Source organism: Bos grunniens, chromosome 26, assembly GCF_055505025.1.
Source record: "Bos grunniens cultivar Pamir isolate PY7600 chromosome 26, Bosgru_T2T1.0, whole genome shotgun sequence".
NCBI lineage: Eukaryota > Metazoa > Chordata > Mammalia > Artiodactyla > Bovidae > Bos > Bos grunniens.
The window spans coordinates 31,093,968-31,121,091 of NC_141190.1; the positions used below are offsets into that span (position 1 = coordinate 31,093,968).

Genomic DNA, 27,124 nt, shown 5'->3' on the forward strand with positions numbered 1-27,124 from the left:
AGGAGACCAGAGAACTGTATCTGTAATAAAGAACTTTTTCTCCTGGGGAATAATGAGTGTCTGGCATAATAAAGCCAGTTCTCAGTACAGCAAAATTGGCTTGTTAGGTGCTGAGAATTGAAAGGCGTTGCTTAGAAACTCTCTCAGGTGAGGGCCAAGACATTCTGTCCCCTCTCACAGGAGCACCTGCATGGTCAGCTTTGGATCTGCAAACCTGCAGGATGTTGGGTCCCTTACTCTTGTGGGGACTCTTCCCCGGCACCCTATTCACACTTTGTGATCACAATGCATGGCTTTTAGTCCACCCAGGATCGGGGAGCATTCTGCTTCCTGAATCTCCAGGAAACAGGTCTCTTTGATCAGCAGGTACTCGCACCAAAGTGACCGCCCAAACTTTCCTTGAGTGACCCCTTGCCTCCAGCTGACGAAGCTGGAGTGTAACAGGGGACTCTTGATTTGATGTGGGACCACGGAGGGAACCATCCAGATTACTTGCAGATGGTTCTAGTAGGCTGCTTTTCTTTTTACCTTATTATTTTTATTAAGCACCTAAAGGAAATGCATTGGTTCATGGAAAGAAAAGTCCAAGCAGATTCAGGGTTCATGGAAAGAGAAGTCCAAGCACGGCTCAAGGCAACTCCCAGAGTGGACTGGCCCATCTCCAGGCCAGTGTCTGTTGGTTAGCTTTATTCTCAGGCAGCCTCTCCTTAAGCGGTAGCTTAAATTGAGCCAGTTTAGCAACCCAGGCATGGCCTGACAAGATGACGAGGGTCTGTCTCTTAATGGCTCCAGTAGCATCTGGGAGTGTCCATTCCTGAGTCAGTCACGGTGGCTGGGGGCTCTGACTGGCTGGATCATATTGGGTAGATATTACTATCCCCATTTTATAAATGAGAGAATTCTGAGGGTTGGAAAAAATTAAGCGATTTTCCCCCATCATATGTCTCTATGGCGTAATCGATTAGCGCATTCAGCCATTAACCAAAAGGTTGGTGGTTCGAGCCCATCCAGGGCTTGTTTTCCTCTACAGCAATTCGTGTGTGGCTTCCCTGATGGCTCAGACAGTAGAGAGGCTGCTTGCAGTGCAGGAGACCAGATTTGATCCTTGAGTCGGGAAGATCCCCTGGAGAAGGGCATGGCAACCCACTCTAGTATTCTTGCCTGTAGAATTCCATGGACAGAGGAGCCTGGTGGGCTACAGTCCATGGGGTCGCAGAGTCGGACATGACTGAGCCACCAACACTTCACTTCACTTCCCCCATCACACCACCAGTAACAGGCACTTGGAAGCTGGTCTCTGACCATAACTCACCCTACAACTGCCTTTCACCAACAGCTGATGCATCTTTGCACATGTAGGTGGATTAATAAACCCAGACTGTTTCAAAGGTTTTGTTCAGAGTTCAGGGACAGCCCTTGAGTTGGTCTTTTGTTTCACTTGTGACATTGCTGTGAGACATCTGAGGCTTGAACCACTTCCTTGCTTGCCTTGCTGTTTTGTGCTTACCTCCGTGGGAATATTCATCTTCTCTGCACTGATCTGTCTCCCCCGTGGTCTCAGGACGTTTCTCTTTTTCCATCTCTAGCAACTTTGCCTGGCACATAATCGGTGCTCAATCCATTCTGGTTGAATCGAACTCGTCCATGTCCTATTGACCCCTCTGCTGGAGTTTGTTTCAGAGGAGAGGCTCTGCAGCCCCTGTCTGTGTCCTGAACACTATCTTTTCCTTTCGGAACAGGACGGATTATGTCACAAACGCTGAATTTCCAGCACCCCGACTTGAACTGAGGAAGGAGAGTGCCTCAGTTACTGTGCTCAAATATTAATCCATCATCACATCCTGCTGGGTACTCAGCATAAAATGTGGAAGAGCTTTGGGGCAAAGAGTGAGCATTGCAGACAGCTGTTGGCTGCCCTGGGAGATGCAATATGGTGCACATCCTTTCGACGGTATGGAATTAAATCATCGGAAACAGTTTTCATCTGGAGCTCCTAAATCTTCCGGCTTATAAAGGCAACTTGTTCTCCTTTACATTGTATTTTATTTTTAAAATTATTGAGAGAAATGCTGCTTTAATTGGGAAAAACAACCAACTTTCCGAGTGAGTAGGGAACCAAAGTTTTGGATGTAATTATGCACTGTGAGGTCTTTGTTACAATGAATGGCTCAGGAAAGGGAAGGAAGCCTCAGCTCTGGGCACAGTGAGCCTTGTCGAGGCCTGAATGAACCCGAGTGGCTGTGCCGGGAGTGGACGGGCCCTCTGTGGGGCTGTGTGGTAGGTATTCTGGCTCCGTGCCAGGTGCCCAGGTTCTGTGCCTGACTGTGCTGCTCTCCCTCCCTCCCCGGATCTCAGGTTTGACCATGTGACTGTAGACAGAGCTGCCACACAAGACTTAGGAGAGGATGTGGCAGATGCATAGAGCCATGCTCCCCACCCACTCCCCAGACAAGAGGGCATCCTTGCTGTCATCACTGGAGCTGACAGGGGTTCCAGAAGGGCCTGCATCTCCACCTCTCTCCAGGGCTCAGCAAATGCCTTGCCTGTGGCAGGGAGTCAGCATCTCACTGAATAGAGAGGAGGACCACAGAGAAATATGGATGGAGATGATGATTTGATGATGAAATAGTTCTGAAACTTAAGACTTTTGGAGGCAAGGCTGTTCTGTCAGGCACTAGAAGCTGGCTTGAAAGCTCTGGGTTCTGATTAGATGGGTTTTGTGTGGCTTTGGGCAAGTCACTTTCTTTGTTGACGAGAGGGGTAGATGAGTTGGTCCCTAAGGGTCTGCATTTCTAAGCTTTCCCAGGGTGCCATTGCTCCAGCTGTTTAGAGAAATCTGACTTGGAAAAGGAAGAGACCTCTGTGTTGTTTCGGCTCCTGGCTAAGTTCCCAGAGGGTCTTCAGATCCTGGGTCGGATGGTCTGTACTCCCCAGGACTGCTGTGGGCAAGAGTTCATACCAACAAATCCAGCCAATGTCCCCATACCCACCCCTGCCTCTCTGTGTGGAAGCCTCTTTCGCATCTCACTTTCTTGGTGGATTGTTTTAGTTTCCTATCGTGTCTGTAACATGTTACCACACATTTGTAGCTTCCAACAATACAAATTTCTTACACTTCCGAGAGTCAGAAGTCCAAAGTCAGTCTCACGGGCCAAAGTCAAGGTGTCAGCAGGGCTGGTTTCTACTGGAGCCTCTAGGGGAAATTTTATTTCCTTGCCTTTTCCAATTTCTAGAGACCACTTGCATTTCATTGGCTCACGGCCCCTTCCTCTGTCCTTGAAGCCAGCAGCATAGCATCTTTTCTCCTCTCTGCCTCTGCTTCCATCGTTATATCTTCTCTCTCTGACTCTAGTCCTCCTGCCTCTGTTTTATAAGGACGGCTGTGATTACATTGGGCCAGCTCAGATAATCCAGGATAACCTCTCATCTCAAGATTCTTAATTTAATCACATCTGCAGAGTCCCCTTTACTATGTTAGGTAAGATTCACAGCTTCTGGGGGTTAGGATGTAGAGATATTTGGGGTGGTTCATTATTCAGGCTACCACAGGGATTGTCCATTTGATTTCAAAACGTAGATTCGGGGACTTCCCTGGTGGTCCAGTGGTTGAGACTCCACACTTCCACTCCAGAGGGCACGGGTTTGATCCCCGCTCAGGAAACTAAGATTCTGCATGCCACATAGCACAGCCAAATAAATAAAAATGAAAAACACTTCATTTGGAAAAAACAAGCACACAAACCTAGATTTGGACAGGGAGAGAGTGTATTGGAACTCCTGCTCCGGTGACTCTGTACCTGAGTGAAGTTCAAGCTGTATACAACAGCAAAATCCATTTGCTTTCTGGCTGTATTTAGATTCTCCTTCCTTTAATTCATCCATTATCTTCCTTCTTCATTCTGTTCATGGCGGTTACCAAGTGCCCACCAAGTTTAAGCAAGTGTGCCTAGAAAATGCGAGAATCTCTGAGAAATGCTCCCTTCCCTGGTGGAGCTTGTGTCTAACGGAGGGTGAAAGACACATAAGCAGTTGCTTTCAATACAGGGCAGGGACGCAGCAGTGACAGACTGAGGTGGTGGGAAGACAGGAGGGTGACATCCATTCTGTCCTTTAGGGTTTCAGACCACGTGCCCCAGTTTTTGGTTCAGAAGTTTGATTGTTACACACACCCGAATTTTATTTTTTAATTTACTTTCGTTTGTAATTTGTTTTGGCTGCACCTCGTGGCATGCAGGATCTTAATTCCCAACCAGGGATCGAACCTGTGTCCCCTGCAGTAGGAGCACAGAGTCTTAACCACTGGACCACCAGAGAAGTCCCTGCACCTGAACTTTAAGTTACTAACTCTGATAGGCTGAGAATCTTAAGACTTTTTAAAAGTAGGATGATGTGTCATTTCTTTTTAATATAAGGGTCTTTGGTTCAAAAGGGTATCTGATTCTGACGATTCTTATGAAACTACTTCTACTCAAGGTTGATTCAAGTTGGGGGCCAATTTGCCAGGCAAAGCGGAAGTCGAGAAGAAAATCTAGTCGGTCTTCTTAATTTATGCTGCATGTGAATGAGTAGACTTCTGTAACCTGGGCCATCCTCAGGAAAGCACTTGTTTCCCGTGGCTGACCTACAAATACCCAGCGAGGTTGGCTCTCCTCGTTGGAAAGACAGCTCTTCCCCACATGTCCTTTCAGAGGCGAAGGGGAATCTCCAGCGAGAGCTCCCTCCAGCCCAGAACACTGTTTTAGAAAATACAGCTGACTTCTCTGGGAAAAACAAAACCAACCTTGTCTTACTCTCGTCATGGAAACCAAGTTGGCACCTCATTATCGCCTTGTTAGCAAGGACAGGCTGCATCGGGTACAGACCTGGTAGGAAGGGTTGGCCCTGTGTGGGCAGGGTTTTGAGTTAAGCTTAATTGCTCCTCTAAAGCTCAGCCACTTAATACTACACAAGTAGAAATCTATCACCAGCCTCTACACCATCCTCCTGTGCCTTTCACATTCTTGCCTACGTAGACAGTTAGTACCTCTCCAACTCTGCTGCTGCCATGATGTGTGCCTGAGCCACAGTGGGGCCACCAAGGCTTGGCTGCAACCAGCATGACTACCCACAGGAGAAGAGGTCTGTCACCAGTTTTAACCTCGACCCCTCCCCACAGCCCTGCAGTATCTTAACATGCAACCAGCCTGCTCTGTCCTTGGAGCACAGCAAGGCTGCTGGCTGAGGGAATATCCTGTCTCTTTAATGACTTACAGCAAATACTTGATTTCTCATAGAATGAGAAAGAGTAAGGCAAATCTGTGTTTGTCTGGCTCTGAGATGTGTTTTGTGCTTGAATTTGAACGTGGGGGTGCCTAATGTTCTGAGAACTCACTTTGGACAAAACAGTGAAGCAGCCCATGAAGAGGGCTGCGCCCTTTCTCTTCTTTGGAAAGCCTGACTCCTTGGTCTGTTCTCACCAACAGTGGGCATTTGTTAAATAGGTCACCTAGTCTCTCTGAGCTGTAGGTTCTTGCCCTGCAAAATTGGGATGAAGTTACCTACCCCATGGGCTCCCCAAGTGGTGCTGCTGCTGCTGCTGCTACTGCTGCGTCACTTCAGTCGTGTCCGACTCTGTGCGACCCCATAGACAGCAGCTCACCAGGCTCCCCCGTCCTTAGGATTCTCCAGGCAAGAACACTGGAGTGGGTTGCCATTTCCTTCTCCAATGCATGAAAGTGAAAAGTGAAAGTGAAGTCGCTCAGTCGTGTCCGACTCTTAGGCAAGAGTACTGGAGTGGGGTGCCATTGCCTTCTCCGTCAAGTGGTGCTAGTGGTAAAAAACAAAAACAAAAACAAAAACAAAACATGCCTTCCAGTGCAGGAGACCTAAGAAATGTGGGTTCAATCCCTGGATCGGGAAGATCCCCTGGAGAAGGAGATGGCAACCCATTCTAGTATTCTTGGGCTTCCCTGGTGACTCAGATGGTAAAGAATCTGCCTGCAATGTGGGAGACCTGAGTTCGATCCCTGGGTTGGGGAGATTCTCCTGGAGGAGGGCATGGCAACCCAGTATTCTTGCCTGGAGAATCTCATGGACAGAGGAGCCTGGCGGGCTGCAGTCCATAGGGTCGCAAAGACTAGAACACAACTGCAGTGACTTAGCACAGCACATAGCACTACCCACCCCACAGGACTCATGGAGAGGTCCAGTGAGATAGCATAGACAAGCACTGGTCACGTGGCATCACGGTAAAATGTGAAGAATCTCTCCCCCTCACCTGCCTCCCCAACCTGCCTGTGCTCATTCTCTTAGACCAGTACAGAGCACCAACCCAAAGTGGGAGAGATGTGACATGCCAGCCACCTCTCTCTCTTTCCTTCATATGCCTACCCTCTGGCCCTTCCCCTTTGTTTCATTATCATCAGACTTGTGCTGTACAAAGCCTGTGACAGTGGACACCTTGTTAAACGGTCCCAGCTTTTCAGTTTCTCCCCCACACTTCCGTAGGCATGCTGAATGTATAGCCAGGTCTGTCCATGATAACCCCAATCTCAATTGCACAGTTCCATTCTTCCCATTAAGATGTCCTGAGAATTCCAGTTTATCAACATCCCAAACACATTTCCTGATTGCACTCATTCCCCAGAAGGGGAGTTTAAGACCAGGAAATATATGGTCTTACAAAACGGCCCTGACAATGGTAACCACACATACCACGAAAGGGAATGTCTGTTCCCTTTCCAGTTCACAGGTCCTGATTTTTGGTCTAGAAAATACCATAACCAACCAACAGAAGTCACGTGAAACGCACATGTCAGACAGAACACCCCTGCAATAAGATTCTGTGAGAGCCCACCACTGCCTATGATCGAAAATTCAGATTCTTCCCTTGTAATTTTTTTTTTAAATTTCTTTTGCTTGTTGGGTTTGAGAATGGACTGAAGGCCACATGAGTCTTGTTGCTTTTGGATGTGAAATGAGGACAAGGATAAAAATGTATTTGGCACAGATATACACACACAATTCATTCTCTGTGTAATTTTGAAGACTACTTTTTTCACTTAACATTAGAGTAGATGGATTTTCTCTTGTCACCATTTTTTTTTCTTTGTAAAGTATGACCTGACCAAATTCAAGATGATGTCTGTCATTGGCAATGATGAAGGTGGGGTGAGGATGGAGAGAGCAGATGCCCAAGGAGGACTTAGTGTGGTGGAATATCTTCTATCTTAAACTTGATGATGGGAAGATTTCTTTGAATGTCTTAAATATTGCATAACACAATGGAAATTCTTGCACCAGTAGTGAATGCTTACTGAACATTTCATTCTGCCAACGTATTATAATTTACTCGCTTTAAAACTCACCTCCCTGCTGTTATCGGATATTTGTAACTTTCAACACTGGACTCTTAAATAATGTAGTTCTACTAAACATCTTTGCATATCAAGTTTGGTCTGCATTTTAGCTTGTTTTCTTAAGGGCATATTTATAGGATTGAATTATTGGGTCGAAGAATATGGCTGTAATGAGCGCCTGTTGCCAGACTACCTTTGGGCAAGGTTGCACGAGTTTGGATTATCACTGACCTTGTGTCCATTCCACTTTACCTCACCAGCACCGAGTGCTGTCATTTATGCGTATGTGTGTATTTGCTACTTCGGTCAGCAAATATTTGTTTCTAATGGTTTGACTTTGTCTCTTTGATTACCAGTGAGTTTGAATATTATACCTTATAAGAATTTTTCTGTGTTAGTTGCTCAGTCGTGTCTTTGCCACCCTGTGGACTATAAACCACCAGGCTTCTCTGCCAGGGCTTTTCCCAGGTGAGAATAATGGAGTGGGGAGCCATTCTCTTCTCTAGGGGATCTTCCTCACCCAGGGATTGAACCTGGGTCTCCTGTACTGCAGGCAGATTCTTTACTGTCTGAGCCACCTATTGGAATTTAAAGGATTATTGCACCGATGTGTATGAGCACAGGTTTTGCAGACTGGATCATATGTGGGGCCTGTGTGGGAGGTCTTATTTGTATGGGAGGGGGGACCACAGGCAGCAAACAAGCAGCCCGTTGCCTGCCAGGTGGAAAGCAGCCGTGCATCTAGCCCTTTGTCTCCTCACAGTGCCGCCAAGCTCCTGGACAAGACCCCGTTCTCGGTCAGTAATCCGAACCCGCTGCTTCCTTCGCCCGCCAGCCTCCAGCTGGCCCAACTGCAAGCTCAGCTCACCCTCCACCGGTTGAAGCTGGCACAGACAGCCGTCACCAACAACACCGCAGCTGCCACGGTCCTCAACCAAGTCCTCTCCAAAGTGGCCATGTCCCAGCCTCTCTTCAACCAGCTGCGGCATCCGTCCATGATCAGCGCCCCCCACGGCCACACCGGGGTGCCCCAACACGCGGCCACCGTGCCCAGCACCCGCTTTCCCTCTAACGCACTCGCCTTCTCACCCCCTGGCCAGACGCGAGGCCCAGGGCCCACGGTGAGCCTTCCCAGCCAGCCCCCCAACGCCATGGTGATGCACCCCTTCATGCCTCAGACCCCCACCCAGTCAGCGGTCATCCTGGGCCTTGGAAAGACTGGGCCCGCGCCCACTGCTGCAGGGTTCTACGAATATGGCAAAGCCAACTCTGGCCAGGCATATGGTTCTGAAACCGATGGTCAGCCCGGCTTCCTGCCAGCCTCGGCTGCTACCTCGGGCAGCGTGACCTACGAAGGGCACTACAGCCACTCAGGACAAGATGGCCAGGCTGCCTTTCCCAAGGACTTCTATGGACCCGGTGCCCAAGGGTCGCAGGTGGCAGGTGGATTTGTGGCTGAGCCGGCTGGGGCCTTGAAAGGCGAGGTGGGTCCCCTGCTGCAGGGTCCAAACAGCCAGTGGGAGAGCCCCCATGGGTTCTCTGGCCAGAGCAAGCCTGATCTTGCGGCAGCCCCCAGCCTGTGGCCCCCTCCCCCTGGCCAGCCCTATGAGCTGTATGACCCTGAGGAGCCCACACCAGACAGAACCCCTCCTTCCTTTGGGGGTCGGCTCAACAACAGCAAACAGGGCTTCAGCGGAGCCCGGAGGCGGGCCAAGGAGGAGCAGGCAGTGCTGTCCCTGCGGCCCCTGCAAGCGCACGAGCTGAATGACTTCCACGGTGTGGCCCCCCTCCACCTGCCGCACGTCTGTAGCATCTGCGACAAGAAGGTGTTTGATCTGAAGGTGAGTCATCTGAGACCGGCTGGGAGCTCCAGCTGGAGACTGGGGGAGCCGGCCACCACAACCCAACCCTTGCTGTTCACGGGCTAAGAACTGTGACACTTGGGGGTTGGGTGACAGGATCTTGCCATAGCTACCCTTGATTAAAATCCTTGGTATTAGAACCAACAGGAATTTCAGAAATGTATCAGAGCCAGTCTCTTGCTTTAAGGCAAGTAAGAGAGTCTTACTTGTATTTATAGATGAGAGAGTCAAGGTGAGTGGGGATCAAGGGACCCAACCTGGGTTATGAAAAAGGGACTCAGGAATTAGAGCCTCTGCCTCCTTGAAAAGGGCTTTTCTCTGTAGAGCACCAGGAAGCTTGAGAGTCTATGTTCCTTGAGAACATACATTGTACTGAGTACAAACAGAGAAAAACTTAGCAGAATTTTGAGTCAGACAAGAAAGTCATTCTCAGATGGGACCTAGACAGATTATTATAGAGGGGCCTCAGCTTCTCCATCTGCAGAATGGAGGTAGAGCCTCATGGCACCTTCCCAGCGCTTGGAAAGTGCTTTGGGCCCCTGCAAACAAAAGCCCATGGTAGTATAAATTTCCCCCTAAAATGTATTGCTGATGCAGTAAAATATTATAATTACAGTTAGCATACTCTTTGTCTGTGTCAGCAATAACTCTCCAAGAGAGACACTATTATTATACCCATTTTACAGATGCAAAGACTGAGGCCCAGAGAGATGAAATGATTTGTCCAGGACCCCATAGTCAGAAAGTGGTGGAATGGAGATTCAGATGTGGGTCTGACCCTCCCAGAGCCTGTGCCTCTTAAGCACTGAGCTGTACAGCCTCTTGTCTCTTGTCCTGTCTGCAGAGCGCAATAATCCCTGTTTAGTGGGTGTCCCACCACGGTGTGTCTTTCACCTCTGCTGGGTCATGTCATCCAAATGCATCCCAGTCACTCTGGTGGGACATACCTTCTCACCTCCATCTCTGAAGGGGGTCTGGCTAATATAGGAGGTGATGGAGGATTGAGCCTTTTCTAGGGCTTTCCACCTACCGGCTTCTCCTATAGAAATTCATCGGTGGGACCAAGGGCCCACTGAGACGGGAAGAGGGAATCAGACTTGTGAATCTGGGCTCCTGTCTGAGATAGACTTGGGATATGCAGGTGGATGCTGGTGGGATGAGGGCTGGGTAGGGTGGCAGGAGCGGGCCGGGGAGGAGCCTGGATGGTGGGGGAGGAAGGGAGGGAGATGCGCCTGCAGGGTTGGTCCAGCGACTGGGTGCTCTGCGCTCCCTGTGTTTAGGAGGAAGCCCGCACTCATCCATTGCCTTCCCGTGGACTCAGTTCTACTTCGGTCATTTTTCTCTCCTTCTGGCCTAGGACTGGGAGCTGCATGTAAAAGGGAAACTACATGCTCAGAAATGCCTGCTCTTCTCTGAAAAGTAAGTGCTGTCCAGGAGGACAGGTCCTTGCATGTGCTCAGCAAGCCTTCATCAAAGAAATGTGTGCTTTGCCCCATTCTTGCTGGGAAAACAGAGGACAAAACAAGCCAACCCCTGTGCTCAAGGAGCTTATACTTAATGACAGGGGGTGACAGATGACACACTAGTGAGGTATGTGTTGGGGTGGTGAAAAAGTTCTTTTGAGTTTTTCCATGACATCATACAGAAGAACCCAAACGAACTTTTTGGCCAACCCAGTAGCATCTCTGGCGGTAAATGCTAATGAGAAAACAGAAAACAGCATCAGGGCAGAGAGAGAGAGAGACTATGTGTGTGTGTGTGTGTGTGTGTGTGTGTGTGTACGTACGTATGTGTGTGTGCATTCACTCACAGGGGCTGCTGGCAGGGAGACCTCACTGAAGACATACCAGGAGGGTGTGGAATGAGCCATGACTGCCTGGGGGACCGGCACTCCCGGCAGAAGGAATAGCTACTTTGAAGACCCTGGTGTGGTCCAGGGTTGCTCAGCAGCATCAATGTGAGCAGTGCAGAGTACCTGAGGGGAAGAGCCAGGGAAGTCATGGGGCCCCATCCTGAGCACTTTGGCTCCTCGAGAGGACTTTTAACTTTTGATCTGAGTGCAGCTGGAGCCCTGGAGGGCTGAGCAGATGAGGGATGTGCTCTGGCTTCATTGATTGGGACCCCAGCTGCCATGCTGAGAATTCAAGTGGTAGGGGGCAGAGGCAGATACCTGGAGACCGATGTCGAGGGTGTTGTAGACACCCACACAGAAAAGAGGAGCTCTGGCCCGGGGAAGTAGAGTAGAAGATGGGGTTAAGCATTTAGAAATGAGCTCATTCAAAAGGCCTCTCTTTCTTATTTACAATAACCAAAAGGTAGGAAGCGACCTAAATGTCCAGGCTAGATGAATGGATGAACACATGTGGTCTATGTTTACGGTGGAATATCGTTCAGCCTTCAAAAGAAAGGGATTTCTTACATGTGCAACAACATGGGTGGAGGTTATGCTAAGTGAGATAAGCCAGTCACAAAAGGAAAAATGCTGTATGATTCCACTTACAGGAGAGAACTCAGATTCATGGAGACATAAAATAGAATGGAGGCTGCCAGGGCTGGAAGAGGGATTTGGGGAGTTAGTGATGAATGGGTAGAGAATTTCAGTTTTACAAGGTAGAGTTCTTCTGGAGCTGGATGGTGGTGATGGTGGCCAAACAATGTGAATGTAGTTAATGTTACTGAACTGTACACTTAAAAATGGTTAAGATAGTAAGTTTTAGGTTCAGTTCAGTTCAATTCAGTGGCTCAGTCGTGTCCGGCTCTTTGCAACCCATGAACCACAGCGCGCCAGGCCTCCCTGTCCATCACCAACTCCCGGAGTTTACTCATGTCCATTGAGTCGGTGATGCCATCCAACCATCTCGTCCTGTGTTGTTCCCTTCTCCTCCTGCCCTCAATCTTTCCCAGCATCAGGGTCTTTTCCAATGAGTCAGCTCTTCGCATCAGGTGGCCAAAGTATTGGAGTTTCAGCTTCAACATCATTCCTTCCAAAGAACACCCAGGACTGATCTCCTTTAGGATGGACTGGTTGGATCTCCTTGCAGTCCAAGGGGCTCTAAAGAGTCTTTTCCAACACTACAGTTCAAAAGCATCAATTCTGTGCTCAGCTTTCTTTATGGTCCAACTCTCACATCCATACATGACCACTGGAAACACCATAGCCTTGACTAGCAGGCGTTTGTTGACAAAGTAATGTCTCTGCTTTTTAATATGCTGTCTAGGTTGGTCATAACTTTCCTTCCAAGGAGTAAGCGTCTTTCAATTTCATGGCTGCAGTCACCATCTGCAGTGATTTTGGAGCCCAAAAGCATAAAGTCAGCCACTGTTTCCCCATCTATTTGCCATGAAGTGATGGGACCAGATGCCATGATCTTAGTTTTAGGTTATTAACACAATTTTAAAAATTGATTTTAAAAAACCATTTCTTTTCTGGTTCCCCATCATTTTATTATGGTAAAATTCACATAAGATTCGCCATAGTAACCATGTTAAAGTATACAATTCAGTGCTACTTAACACATTCACAAAGTTGTGTAAATAGGACGACTCTCTAGTTCCACATTTTCTTCACTTCCAGGGAAACCCATACCTGTTAGGTAGTCACTGCGCATCCCCTTCCCCACCCCCAGCCCCTGGGGACCACTAATCTGCTTTCTATCCCCATGGATATGCTGCTTCTAGACATTTTATATAAATAGACTCAGATAATATGTGACCTTTTGTGGCTTTTTTCACTTCGCATAATATTTTCAGTGCAACCCACATTGTAGCATATGCAGCCTTTATATGGTTGAATAATATTCATATATATAAAAACATTTCGCTTATCCATTCAACTTCTGATCTATATTTGGGGTGTTTCTACCTTTGGGATGTTATGAATAGGGCTGCTGTGAACATTTGTGTACAAGTTTTGGTTTGAACATCCGTTTTCTACCCTTTGGGGTCTGAGTGTCTTAATGAAATTTCTGGGTCACATGGCAATTCTTTGTCTAACCTACTGAGTAACCAGTTCCCCTTTCTCACCCCCTCCAGCGCTGGTGTGCGGTGTGTCCTCGGTCCTGCAGAGGGAACACTGTGTGGCTCTCCCAACAGCACAGCCGTTTATAACCCTGCTGGGACGGAAGGTGAAGAGGGGCCCACGGGTCAGCAGCTTGAAGCAGAAAGCAGTTTCCCAAAGGCTTCTTTCCTTTTTTTTTTAAGATTTTTTTTTTTTTTATGTGGACCATTTTTAAAGTCTTTATTAAATTTGTTACAGTACTGCTTCTGTCTTATGTTTTGGTTTTTTGGCCGAGAAGCATGTGGGATGTTAGCTCCTCAACCAGGGCTTGAACCCAACCCCCCTGCATTGGAAGGCGAAGGCTTAACAACTGGACTGCCAGGGAAGCCCCCTCCCAAAGGCTTCTTGTGCCTCATCTTTACTAACCAAATGTCCCCGATGTGCCCTCCTTAGACGTCTGTAAAGCAAACAGATCCCAAGATGCTAAGAGGCATTGGACTTGCTCTCTGGGCTCTTTGATGTTTTCTACGTGTTTTAGACCTAAAGCTTTGCTGGTTATCAGCACACTCAGAAGTATAATCATGCCAACCACTAATCACTATATTAAAAGGGAATTTTCACTTTTCCCTTCCCACTTCTGTCCTGATAATGACTTTTGTGGGGGTGGGGGTTAACCCAGTTATTTATTATTATGTTTGCCTTACAACTTTTAAACATTTCTTTTGAATGATTTATTTCAAGAAAGAAAAGCTAACTTTAATTATTTTTAAAAAGAACATTTGGCCAAAAAGTCATTGTTATTTTTAAATAGGGGGGGAATGACTCTTGCACATATCCATAAACAAGGACTTCTGAAGGTCAAGGAAATGACTGGGTTTTCACTTGATTTTGTGTAATTTACCATTCAGATTACTCCTCAAACCTTGGAACGTCATACGCGGCCATTCCTGCGAGGTCGTTTACCCAGTCAAGTCCCGCGTTCCCTTCAGCTTCCCCAGGGACAAATGTGAGTACAGAAGCGTTTTCTCCGTTGTCTCTCGTCATCATCGAAGCATTTTTACCACCTTCTCTGCCTGGGTGTAGAGGTGCAGAGGAGGCTGGGTGAAGCAGGTACAGATGGCGCTTAGTGAAGGGCAGGAAAGCAGAGGTCAGCGTTTAATTCAGTCCAACTGGGGTTGAAACACACAGATTAAAAGTCTGACTTAATTTCTTCAAATTGAAAGCACTCGAAGACTTTCTAGCATTCGGTCCTGGTTTAGAAAAAAATAAGTTTGAGGTCTGTGTGTATGTTTATGTGTTTTCTAGCATTTTGACATTTTATTGAAGTGGACCGTTTCCTTTGAGTGGGTAATTCTGAAACTTGAACAGAAAGAGAAAATGTGTTTGAAAAGTAGGGACTCGTCGCGCGTGGTTATTTTTGGCTCCTTGGGGAAATGGTGACATCTGCATAACGCTTTTTTCAGTTGTGTTTGTGTTCCTTCTTCTCTGCAGTGTGCACTTTGGTCCCAAAGCTCTAAGGGCTCATCCCTCTTTTTTCCACCAATTGTGACAACTTGCTCTCCCCACTTGCTTCTCCCACTCCCAGGAGCTACCCAGCTTCCTTTCCTCCCTGGGAAACGCGTGGAAGGCGATGAGCCACAGAGCCCCCCATAAAGCGAATCTGTTGTTGTTTATTCGCTAGGTCGTATCTTTCTCTTTCTGACTCTGTGAACTATTATATACCAGACTCCCCTGTCCTCCACTGTCTCCCGGAATTTGCTCAAATTCATGTCTATTGAGTCGGTGATGCTATCTAACCACCTCATCCTCTGCGTCTGACCGAACCCTGCTTGAGGCCGAGTGTCTGTGTGGTTTTGCCTGAATCTGTGGGGTGTTTTTTTTTTCCAGTTTGTCATGTGAGCAGCTGCAGGCTCTTTCTTCTCCAGCTCAGGAGAGCCAGTCTCCCCACATGCCATCCTCTCCACGCATCAGGGCATTGGAGCAAAGCTTGGGAAGAGCACGCTGAGATGTTTAGGTTTAGACCCTGGGTGCTGAGTGAGTGGGGAGGTGAGGAAGTTCATGATGAGAAGCGAGGCCTGCTTGGACCGCAATTTCTATTTGTTTGTGTTTCGGGGAGAAGTGCTTCAAGGGGGCGCCCCTGTCTGCAGCCCATGTTTTGGTGAGAGAGAACGTTGTGGTTTCTCTCTGCAGTCTTCAGATGGAAAGCCACGCCTGGTCAGCGGCAGCGTTGGGTCAGTCCCAGGAGAGAGGGTGGGTTCAGTGAACCTGTCGTTTGTCTTTGAGTCAGACGCCAGATTCCATGACCTCGTGTCCAATGCAGGCGCTGGCAGCTCTGGCACGGCTCCCACCCCAGGGCCTGTTTCCCACACTGTGGACCATGGAGCCAGCTCTCTGCCCACTCTGAGACCCCAGCACTGAGCAGAAGGGGCTGTGACCCAGATGGGGGAGGCAGGACTGGGGGTCAGGTGGGCCAGGGATCTGGACACAGGAAAGACAGACTATGTCAGATGAGTCCTTTATAAAGGGGCAGGGGCTGAGTGGGGCGAGGAGAGAAGGACACCTCTGTGTCGGCCTGTGCCTTAGCCACATCCTCTGGCCCCGACCAGTGAACCGCAGGGCCAGAGCCCAGGTTCAAGTCCCAGGTCTGGAGCCCGCCACTGTGTGGCCTCAGACAAGTCACTTTACTTCTGGGAGACTCCTTTTCCTCAAGTGGGGCAAATACTCCCCTGATAATGACTTTTGAAGTTGGGTTTCCGTTTTGGCTTGTGAGCCTTCTGATGACGCCACTGATCTTGGAGCATCTTTGTGGCCGTTTGAGCACTGTCTTCTGATTCGATAGTCTGAGTGGTAAGGTGGGCGTGAGGCTCAGGGCAGACCAGTGTTGTCCTGCCCTTGTGAAGGTCAAAGGAGACCATGTCGGTGACAAGGATTAGTGAACCGTGCAGCGTGTGAGCAGTAATAATGGCTGGTATTGAGCACAAGACCATTTAACCTGTTGTGGGGAAACCCGTGCTATGGTCAGACAAACCTGTGCTCTGTCTGCTGGCCGTGTGACTAGGGGCTGGTCTCAGGGTCAGCATTCCTTCTGTGCGACTCTGTCTGGGAATCCCTCTAGTCCCGTCTGCTCCCCCTGAGAAGCTGAGAGTTCCCACGGAAGGGCTTTACCCAGGCAGGGGGCAGACACCAGCAATGTGCTGACTCGTGATCATTTGTGAGTACAGCTTCCTCTGGATGCCTAGAGACAGGGCGTTCATCTGGCTTGAGCCTGAGAAGCAGCGCAAGAAACATTTTGCTTTCTGTGCTGTGGCAGCAGAAAGGTGATGGAAAGCCCAGACATAGTCAGATGATAATCACAATAGCTATTATTATATGGTGCTCAATACTCTCTTAGCGTTTTTGTATGTATTAACTCATTTAATCCCCTAGACAACCCTGTGAGGTGAGGAAACTGAGGCACAGAGAGACTAAATTCCCTGCCTAAGGTCACTCAGCTGGTAAAGGGTCAGCCATGGGATTTGAACTCAGGGGACCTGGCTGTAGAAGCCTCACTTTTAACAACTAAGCCCTACCGCCCATCTCTGAGGTCTCTCCATCAGGATGATTCTCTCCTTAGTACGTTTCCCCGTGTCCCTCCCCAGCTTCCACTCCACAAGCTGCTTAGCAGGCTCTCAGGCTGTCTTGGGAGTGATGAGGTCTTCTTGGGCCTCAGTCAGCAGCTGCCGTGGAGCAAAAGGTGAAGAGGCCGTCAGACCTGGCAGCCGAATTCTTCGGCACCGTGACAGGGTCTCCCAAGATGAACCCAGACGTTTGGAGGCATTTGTACACACTCAGTGGAGGCAAAGAGGTGTCATCTGGCGATTTTATCGTTGTAAGTTGTGAAGTCTCTTTGGTCACATGAGCTTCCCAAGGATATTTGGGGGACAAGGACAGAGTTTGCTCCAGCTGGTCCCTGCAGCATCAGAGCCGGTTCATCCTTCTGGTCCTCTTGTTGCCGTTTCTGACAAATGCAATCAAATGTAGGTGTGTTTCTTTAGAAAAACCTGAAATCCAAAATTATTGACTTGTGAAGACAAGCCGAGAAATATGTTGAATCCGCTACTGAAAAATACTCTGCGAGGCTCCTTATGTAGTGCTAGAGTTCCTCAGAGGAATTATTGATTCTTTTTCTGTCTGCAGTTGCTGGTCTCCAAAGATAAGCAGATGCACCAAGGGGTGGTTAATCTGTTACTGAAGGGCACTTTTTTCAGGCTCCATGAGTGCCTAGAGAGCGCCTTTTGCATACGTACATCTATTGTGTTTCCTGCTTACATAATGTGTGCTTTTTGTGAAAACTCAAGCAGAAAAGAAATATTTAAAGAGGACACTGAAATTCCTCCCACTTTCCCCCCTTTCTGCCCCCATAGAGACCCGTGAAGGCTTTCGTGCCTTTTCCTCCAGAAGTGTTTTCCAGTTGAGTGCCCGGGCTTTTTCTGCCTGATTCCGCTTACATACATCTTTTCAGAAACACGTTTTGAGTAAAAGCAGGAACCACCAGGACTCGGCCACTTTCACATCAGTATTGTTTGTGGAGCAGAGAACAGTTCTTCCTTCTAAAAAGTGTGTGTTTTAATCACTCAGTCATGTCCAGCTTTTTGCGACACCATGGGCTATAGCCCGCCAGGCTCCTCTGTCCATGGAATTCTCCAGGCAAGAATACTGGAGTGGGTAGCCATTCGCTTCTTTGAGGGATCTTCCTGACTCAGGCAAAGAACCTGGGTCTCATGCACTGCCGGCAGATTCTTTACCATTTGAGCCACCAGGGAAGCCCTCATCCTTCTAAAGCCCCCTGTTTTTAAGCAGGGAACAGCCACACGGGGTTCCATGGCGTGACGGAGGCTTCAGGGGGTATCTGAACTGCCACAAAATCTAAAATGACCACACAACCTGTCTACTGGCTGAATCTGCACTTATCTCAATTCGGTTAGCAGTGCAAGCCGTGCAAGCCTTTCCGTGTTTATTTCTGACAGAGATGGGGCGCTGAAGTGACGGTTGTGTGCTCTGCTGAGGGGGGGTGATTTGTGCCTGTCCCTGGCCCCTCCCCTCCACCTCCAGGATCCCGGGAGAAGGGTGTTCACTTTCACTTAAGCTCCTGCCGTGTGAGGGAGCAGAGGCGCTTTATCCTTGGCTGCCTGAGTCGTCATAAACAGAGTAGTCAGGTTTCTGCAAGGGGCCACAGGGGCCTTCTCAGCCTGTAAATAGTCTTCTTGAGCCTGCCTGAGATGCACTTTGCCTGCTGACTGTCCCATAAAGTCACTTTGCAGTTTGCACAGACACCTTAGAGTTCACTCAGTAGTGCCAGTGCCTCAGATGGGGCTTCCCCGGCTGGGGACGATATGTATTGTTTTCACAGTTTCTTTCTCACTAGAACCTTGCTCACCAGAAAATGTGTGTAAATAAAGAAACCGAGGCACAGGGAAATAGAAATGCTGTGAGAAGCCAGAGGTTTAAGTCATAGGTTGCCCCTCCGATTGCTGGCTGTTTCTAGAATACCTCTCTTTCCACCCTGGCCTCTAAGTTCCATGGCTCAGAGCACCCTGGTCTCCTGACCCCGCATAGACCATGAAGAGTAGTAACTGATGTGGCAAATACTCTTCCCCTCCTCCACCATTCCGGCTCTATCCTTGCTCTTGTCCCCTCGGCAAGGCTCACCTTGTGCATTTTCAAAGAGAGCAAAGAATGAAGAAGCAGAAGACCCGCATGGGTCTTTTTTTTTTTTTTTTGCTTACAAATATGAATTTTTTTGTTGCTGCAAAAATAGTAAAATGATGTAAATGTTAAACAGTAACAGAAGTATACAGAATAGAAAATCCAACCCTGGAGCGAAAACTAAAGGTAAATGTCTTCAGCTATCACTGTCTGTCTCTAGCTAGGGTACCTGTGCAAATTTACTTACTGTAAGTGTATACTTGGGGGGAAATCAGATCATGTTGTATTGTCTATAGTGGGACTTGGTTTTTTCAATATCTGCATGGTATGTTCAAAATCAACCCCATGAGAACTAAACATTTTCCCTGTGTCTGTCCTCAGGTATGTTTAGCACAAACCCAGCAGAGGCCCACACACTGTGTGCCAGGTGAAATTAGGTCACACCTAGAGGAGATGAGGCTGGAGCAGAGAAAATGGTTTATTGAAGATCACCTCTATATTATAACTCTTAAAAGCAGATTGAGAGACTTCTCTCACCCTGGGGGCCTCTTGCCCAGAGCCACATTGTTATGACAGCTCTGTTAATTATTGAAACTGGGTCTGTTCTTTGAACTCATCTTCGAAGTCTGCTCCCTCTTGCATCAGAGGGCATTGAAAGGTCTCAGAATCTTCCTACACAAGTCTGCTCTTCTCACATTTCCACCCATCCATAAAAGATCTGCGAGGGACTGGAGAGGTCTTAGACCCGGTCGCATGAACCATTAGAAGCAGTGTCTGGTTTTGCTTTATTTATTTATGGCTGCGCTAGGTCCTCCTTTCTGTGCATGGGCTTTCACCAGTTGCTGTGAGTGGGGGATACTCTATTATCGTTGTGATGTGCGGGGTTCTCATTGCGGTGGCTTCTCTTGTTGCAGAGCACAGGCTCTAGAGGATGCAGACTTCGGAAGTTGCAGCCTGTGGGGCTCAGTGGTTGAGGTGCATGGACTCTAGAGTGCAGGCTGAGTAGTTGCGGCACATGGGTTTAGTTGCCCTGAGGCATGTGGAGTCTTCCCCCACCATGGATCGAACCCATGTCCCCTGCACTGGCAGGTGGATTCTTAAACACTGGGCCACCAGGGAAGTCCAGAAGCAGCGTCTGGTTTTAAATGAGTGGCTGCAACCGATGAAAATGTACCCAGGGCCCTGACTGCACGTGGGGGCATGCCATGCCATGCTAGCTTGTGAACTGACTGGAGCATCCCTGGGCTGGTGAGGGATGATTGTGCCCTCAGGTTAGTAATGAAGACTTCAGTTACCACCCAGACACCTTAGCTCTCCTAGAGACTTGACCTTGGACTGGAAAGTTTCAAATGCACCTTGCGCCTGTGTGCCTCCCGGGAGAGCATTAGTGGGTGGGATGCTAGCAGAGCCCATCAACACCAGCCTCACGATTCTAAGTCCAGCTGCTGCTCTACCCCCCAGCACATCTTTTAAAATTTATTTTTGTAATTTCAAATTTTAATTTAATTTAAACTTATGGAAAAGTTGCAAGAACGATACAAGAACCCCCATATACCTTTTACTTAGATTCACTACATTTTTACATTTTGGCTGATGTACTTTATCATTCTTTCTCTGTGCCTCTCTGTCTCTCTGTATCATCTGTCCTTCCATCCATCTGTCTATCCATCCATCCAATGATCTATATGCATGTTTCTCCTGAACTATTGGAGTCACTGTACCTCTTCACCCATAACTACATCAGCATGAATTTCCTAAGAACACAGACGTTCTCTTACATCATCATAGTACAGTTATATTTTTTTTCCTTGTCCAGTAGCATCATGTGTGTGCATGATAAGTCGCTTCAGTCATGTCCAACTCTTTGCAATCCAATGGACTGTAGCTTGCCAGGCTCCTCTGTCCATGGGATTTCCCAGGCAAGAATACTAGAGTGGGTTGCCATGCTGTCCTCCAGGAGATCTTCCTGAGCCAAGGATCGAACCTGCGTCTGTCTCTTATGTCTGTTTCATTTGCAGGTAGATTCTTTACCCCTAGCACTACCCGGGAAGCCCAGCACATTCTTGAAGTGTCACAGGAAAGAAAGGAACAAGTATTTATTTATAGAAGCTTGCTGACACCAGGCTTTGCATGAAGACACTTTATATAGTAGTACACTGTGGCATTTTTGTCCTATGGAATCAGTTTTTATTTTCCCTGTTTTATAGAGAAGCAAAATCAGCTTGGAGAAATTCAGTCCCTTGCTCGTGGTCGACACTGGAGAGCAGGAACACTGGAGACAGACCCAGGTCTGTCTTGATGCTCCTACTGCCCTGGCCCGAGTGCCTGGAGGCCAGAGGCACACAGCTGCTGTGTCTGTCCTCAGGGTGGTAGCAGGCCCCGTGTGTGTTTAGTTTATCTCAGTGTATGATCTCAACTCCTCTCGTTCCTTCAGAAGGCACAGTCATTCAGGGGGGCAGACACATTGGCAAGGTGCTCCCTGCTTGGAGCTCACCCTCAGCTCTGTAAAGAGGAGACCAATACCAACACAGACAGGCCTGTCTGAAGGATGACGGTCCTTGTGCATGTATGCGTGCTGGAATGGCTGATCACCCAGAGTAGAAGACAGGCATTACATTCATTGGGCAGGGGGTGGAAAAGATGCAGGTTTCCTGTGTTTGCCCAGCACAGTTGGGGAAACTTATCATTATCCTGGGTCTTAGGCTTTAGCTTGGCAAGGCTTCTGAGACAAGTGGAATTTTAGAACGCTGAGCCACATAAGCATGGCTATTTTACATCTGGAAGGGACTTGAGACATATAGACGAACTCCCTCATACCCCACCCTGGGGAACTCACCCCCCAAAGGAAAGCTAGCTTGTCCTTGTCATGCCCCTAATCGGTAGCTGAGCTGGGTCTGAAATCCAGTCCTCTGTCTTCCAAGTTCAGGGTGTTTTTTTTTTAACTACATCAGAAAGTCTTGTGGTTTTTACAGCCCAGACTCTTTTAAATTATTCACTCCTACCTCAGGCAGCCCCTGTCCTGCATTTTATGTTTGGCAAAGTTCTATTTGCCAAAGTACTTATATTAGTGAGTTTAGTGAGTAATTAACTAGTTACCCGTTTTTATTAAAGCAGATACATGAGTCACCCTTTCTCATCAGCCTAGAGATCTAACCAAAGGTTACCTTATTAGTAAAGAAACTCAAAGTATGATTTCAACTTGGGTTTTTTTAAATGTCAAAAGTAACCATCCTTCTTTAGGGGATGTATGTATACCTATAGCTGATTCACTTTGCTGCACAGCAGAAACTGACCCGGCAGTGTAAAACAACTATACTCCAACACACACACACACACACACACACACACGCACGCACGCACACACACACACTCCTTTCTTGATACATTATTACCTTCAAAGACCCTTCAGGACTTGGGCTCCTTAGAGAACCCAGGTTGGGAATAAGTGTACAACATTGTGCTGCCTGCTCCAGGGCACTCAGGGTTGTCTGCGATCCTGGTGAGCGGACTTTAGAAGTACCTCCTGGACCATATCCTCCCTTCCTCCCTCATCATTTAGATCTCCCATGGGACGTAAGGCAAATAATAGCCGTGTTTTATATGAACTGTTCAAGGATGGACTAGAGTGATTATACATATAACTCTATGCCCTTGATGAATCAAATATGATTTTGAACCTAATTAAGTTTAACAAAAAGATATTTTAGATCACTCACAGAATGTAGACTGAACTATATTAAATCGAATATTTGCAAAACAGTACAACACATAGAAAATGTTTCTAAGGACTTCCCCAGTGGTCCAGTGGTTAAGACTCTGCCTCCCAATGCAGGGGGTGCATCCATGAAATGTACTTTTTTTAATATGTAAATAGGTACTTTATTTTTAAATTTTTTTCAAAATGGACAACTTTTCATTGAGGTGCAGTTGATTTACAGTGTAGTATTAGTGTCAGGATGTGAGAGTTGGACTGTGAAGAAGGCTGAGGGCCAAAGAATTGATGCTTTTGAACTGTGGTGTTGGAGAAGACTCTTGAGAGTCCCTTGGACTGCAAGGAGATCCAACCAGTCCATTCTGAAGGAGATCAGCCCTGGGATTTCTTTGGAAGGAATGATGCTAAAGCTGAAACTCCAGTACTTTGGCCACCTGATGGGAAGAGTTGACTCATTGGAAAAGACTCTGATGCTGGGAGGGATTGGGGGCAAGAGGAGAAGGGGACGACAGAGGATGAGATGGCTGGATGGCATCACTGACTCGATGGATGTGAGTCTGGGTGAACTCCGGGAGTTGATGATGGACAGGGAGGCCTGGCGTGCTGCATTTCATGGGGTCGCAAAGAGTCGGACACGACTGAGTGACTGATCTGATCTGATCTGATCTGATTAGTGTCAGGTGTACAGCAAAGCCATTGTTTTATGTGTGTGTGTGTGTGTGTGTATATTCTTTTCCAGACTTTTTCATTATAGGTTAAGATATTGAATATAGTTCCCTGTGCCATATAGTAGGTTCTTGATTTTTATCTGTTATATATATATAGTAGTGTATAAATCGGAGAAGGCAATGGCACCCCACTCCAGTACTCTGGCTTGGAAAATCCCATGGACGGAGGAGCCTGGTAGGCTGCAGTCCATGGGGTTGCTACAGTCGGACAGGACTGAGCGACTTCACTTTCACTTTTCACTTCCATGCATTGGAGAAGGAAATGGCAGCCCACTCCAGTGTTCTTGCCTGGAGAATCCCAGGGACGGGGGAGCCTGGTGGGCTGCCGTCTATGAGGTCTCACAGAGTCGGACACGACTGAAGCGACTTAGCATAGTGTATAAATGTTAATCTCAAACTCCTTATTTATCCCTCTGCCACTTTCCCCTTTGGTTGTCATAAATTTCTCTATGTCTGTGAGTCTGTTTCTGTTTTGTAAATGAGTTCCTTTGTATCATTTGTGTAGACTCCTCATTAAGTGATGCGAGACTTGTCTTTCTCTGACTCACCTCACTTAGTGTGATAGTCTCTAGGTGCCTCCATGCTGCTGCAATGTACTTTTTAAATTTAAATGAAAACCTTAATTGAGACCCATGTATTTTGGCACCTTTGTAACCTGTCTGCAGCGTGACTTCATCTTGTTCTTAGGTGACCTGCAGCAGTGGAGGTGTTTATTTCTCAGAGGCAGGCTCTGCCCTCAGCAGCAGTTGCTGCACTAACCCTCAGATAAAAGCCTCTTGAGTTGCTTTTTTAATCTGCAGGAGACAATCGGGGAGGCGCTGGCCCTCATGCCCGGTCACTAGGCAACAGGACAGGCAAGGAGCTGGAGGGGCCCCGAACCTCCCTGCGTGTCTGCCGTGTGGTCTGAGCAAACATGAGCCCAAGCCGACCACAGCAGTCACGTGGACAGAGACGTGCCCAGCTGAGAGAAGCCGGCGGAGCACCCAGCCTCAGCCCTTTTGTTGATGAACTCAGAGGACTGGCAGTTTTGCCGAGCCCAAGAGCTCAGCTGGGTCGGCATCTTGGTGTGGCCCCCTCGCCCTAATGAGAGGCAAAGGTCCTGCCTCTTAGCTCTCCTCCCGTCACACCTGGAGAAGGACACAGTTCTTCTGAGCCAGGCTCACACTCAAAGCCTCCCAGCTTATGCAGAGCTCTTTTTGCACCTTAGGGAGGCGCGCACATGCTCTGGGAGCCACCCGGGCCAGGCACGGAAGACTGTCCCACTTTGGGAAATGCTTGACCTCTGGACACTGCAGAGAGGGAGGTCTGAAACAGGCATATGGGTTTCTTCAATTCAGGGCTGAACCATCCAAGGAAATTCTTGACTGACTCTAATTGTCCTCAGCCCAGATGAGAAAAATGAAGACTTTTCATGGTAGAATTACCCAAGTATTAGTCCCTGTTAGGGATGAGACCTCAGACTTTCCCACTGTATTACCATAGCTGAGTAGGACCTACATCAAATGTAATTAGATGTTGAAGTTCACTTTATCACAGAAGATGGTGATTATGCAAATATGGGCTATGCTATTAGTATGGGTTTCGAAAATTGCATCCTTCTCTTCTACTTTAGGTTGGCTTATGGGTACTAATTCTTGAACCTCCTGGAGACTCCAGGCTGATTAAAGTTTGCACAGACCAAACACACACTTCCTCCCTCCAAGAGCTGTGATTAGGCCCAAGTCTTTGTTTCTGAAATGTGTTCCTTAGAGGCGCCTTTGGGACTGTTGGATGGAGGGTGGCGGCAGAGTGTTGGACCATAAGGTTTGTCTAAAGCAGCTCCTCTTTAGTTGTTGAATATTTTGGGCTGGTGGGCAAGCTTTTGTTTGAAGAAAGGATTTCAGGGCTAACAAAGTTTTGAAAGCCACTGTCCTAAAAACCAAAGATTGTTGCTGTGAATGTCTCTGTGTATGTATTAGGTTCACCAGCCCTTTCGTGTTCTTTTTTCTTTATTGAGTTTTTAAAAAATTATGAGCCAAATAATACGAGGTATATAAGAAACAGGTTAAACATCTCTCCCCTTACTCCCTTCCAGTTCTGCTCTTTGAAGATAACCAGTACTGACAGGTTGATATGCACCCTCCCACATGTTTGTCTGTCTGTGCTGATATCCTTTAAAATGTTTTCATTGTGAAAAATTTCAAACATGCAAAACAGTAGAAACGAGTGTAGTTAACCCATATGTACTCATCCCCCAGTTCCAATAATTATCAAGACTTTACAACACTTGCTTCATCTTTTTCTCATACATTTTTGGGTTTTTGTTTTGTTTTAGAAGAATAGTGTTATACTACATCTGTACTTGGAAACTGTTTTTTACTTAATCTGTCTTAAAAATTTGTCCTGATCAGCTCATTTACCACTTCCTCTTCATGGCTGCATAGGTTTCCATCATATGTGTGAACGATCAATTACTCAGTCATTATCCTATTCTTGGACATTCAGGCTGTTTCCAAAAGTTTTGGCAATAAGTTGTAAATTTATTATAATAAGCTAACTGTAATAAAAGTCCTTGTATGTATTTACATATTGGTAAATTTATTTCTGTAGGTAAGATTTCCAAAAGTGGGATGGCAGGATCCTGGGCTATATATTGAGTTGGCCAAAAAGTTTCCATAACATCTTATGGAAAAACTGAAAGGAAATTTTGGGCAAACCCTATATATTTTAAGTTTTATCCAATATTGCCAAAGTATATTCTCAAAAGATTGTCAATATATAACTTCCCACCAGCAATGTATGGATATGCCCATTTCCCAGTCTCTTTATCAAGCCTGGATAGGATTGCTCGTTAAAAATGTTATGAATCTTCTGTGTAGAGATGGCATAAAATCAATGTTTCATATGTGTCTGCGAATGGATTCTTTTTCTGCATTTGTTTTGTAAATTTTAGTTTTGCAATCGTTATTTGGCTGGGGGGGGAGATAGCCATTAGGCTCATCTGGAATAGAGGGCAGGAAGGAAATGTCTTTTGAAGACCAACCACGGGTCTTTGTTCCCATTAGTTTGCCCAGCGGAAAACGGGCGCCGGCCGCGTGGTCCACATCTGCAACCTGCCGGAGGGAAGCTGCACAGAGAATGACGTCATTAACCTGGGGCTGCCCTTTGGCAAGGTCACTAATTATATCCTCATGAAGTCAACTAATCAGGTAAGTCTGAGCATGTTCACACTGATAGGTACCGGATAAACCACACACTGGGAAGGGAACTATATAATTTTTTTTTTATAAAAGAAGCTGTTTGTAACATAAAGGGGTGATGCACAGCTGGCCTCCTGCTGATGCAGCACCGAGATTTTCGTCGGCGGTGGTGGTGTTTTGTTTGCTCTGGTTTCACTTTACCCTTCTTGTGATGGGCCCAGGCCTTTGCGAGTTACCTAGAGGTGAGGATGTGTTTTGGAATGAAGTGTTCCTTAACATAGAAAAGCCAGCTGGTTCCTAAACAGAAATCCATGGACTCGAGTCTTTGCACTATATTACCCACCCCTGAGCTAACGCTAGTCTTTCTCACCTTCTACGTTCCTCATCTCTGATGGCACGTGGATTTTGAGCCAACCAACAACTGACCGGGAAGAGGTATTTTCACTGATCCTTGGGGTTGACATCCGAGGCTCTTGGCTCTCGTAGCAGGAGAGTAGGTGGGAATTAGTGGATGCACGGTGAATCTAAGGAACTGAGAACCCTCAGCCCACGTGGAATGAGTCTTGGGGGTTATGTTTGTCTTCATTTCTAAAGTCAGGAGAGGAATTTATACAGAGACTGGTC

General features: G+C 47.4%; 1 protein-coding gene across 2 annotated transcripts in view; it reads left to right on the top strand.

The window, feature by feature from the left end:
- Positions 1-27,124, top strand: part of RBM20 (RNA binding motif protein 20) — a 196,665-nt gene that overhangs the window by 132,211 nt on the left and 37,330 nt on the right. For both annotated transcript variants that reach the window (XM_086378980.1, XM_086378979.1), the window contains exons 2-6: positions 8,101-9,178; positions 10,557-10,618; positions 13,232-13,323; positions 14,105-14,202; positions 26,366-26,509. In XM_086378980.1, the coding sequence (XP_086235106.1) occupies positions 8,101-9,178; positions 10,557-10,618; positions 13,232-13,323; positions 14,105-14,202; positions 26,366-26,509 (1,474 nt within the window). The remainder of the gene's footprint in view (positions 1-8,100; positions 9,179-10,556; positions 10,619-13,231; positions 13,324-14,104; positions 14,203-26,365; positions 26,510-27,124) is intronic.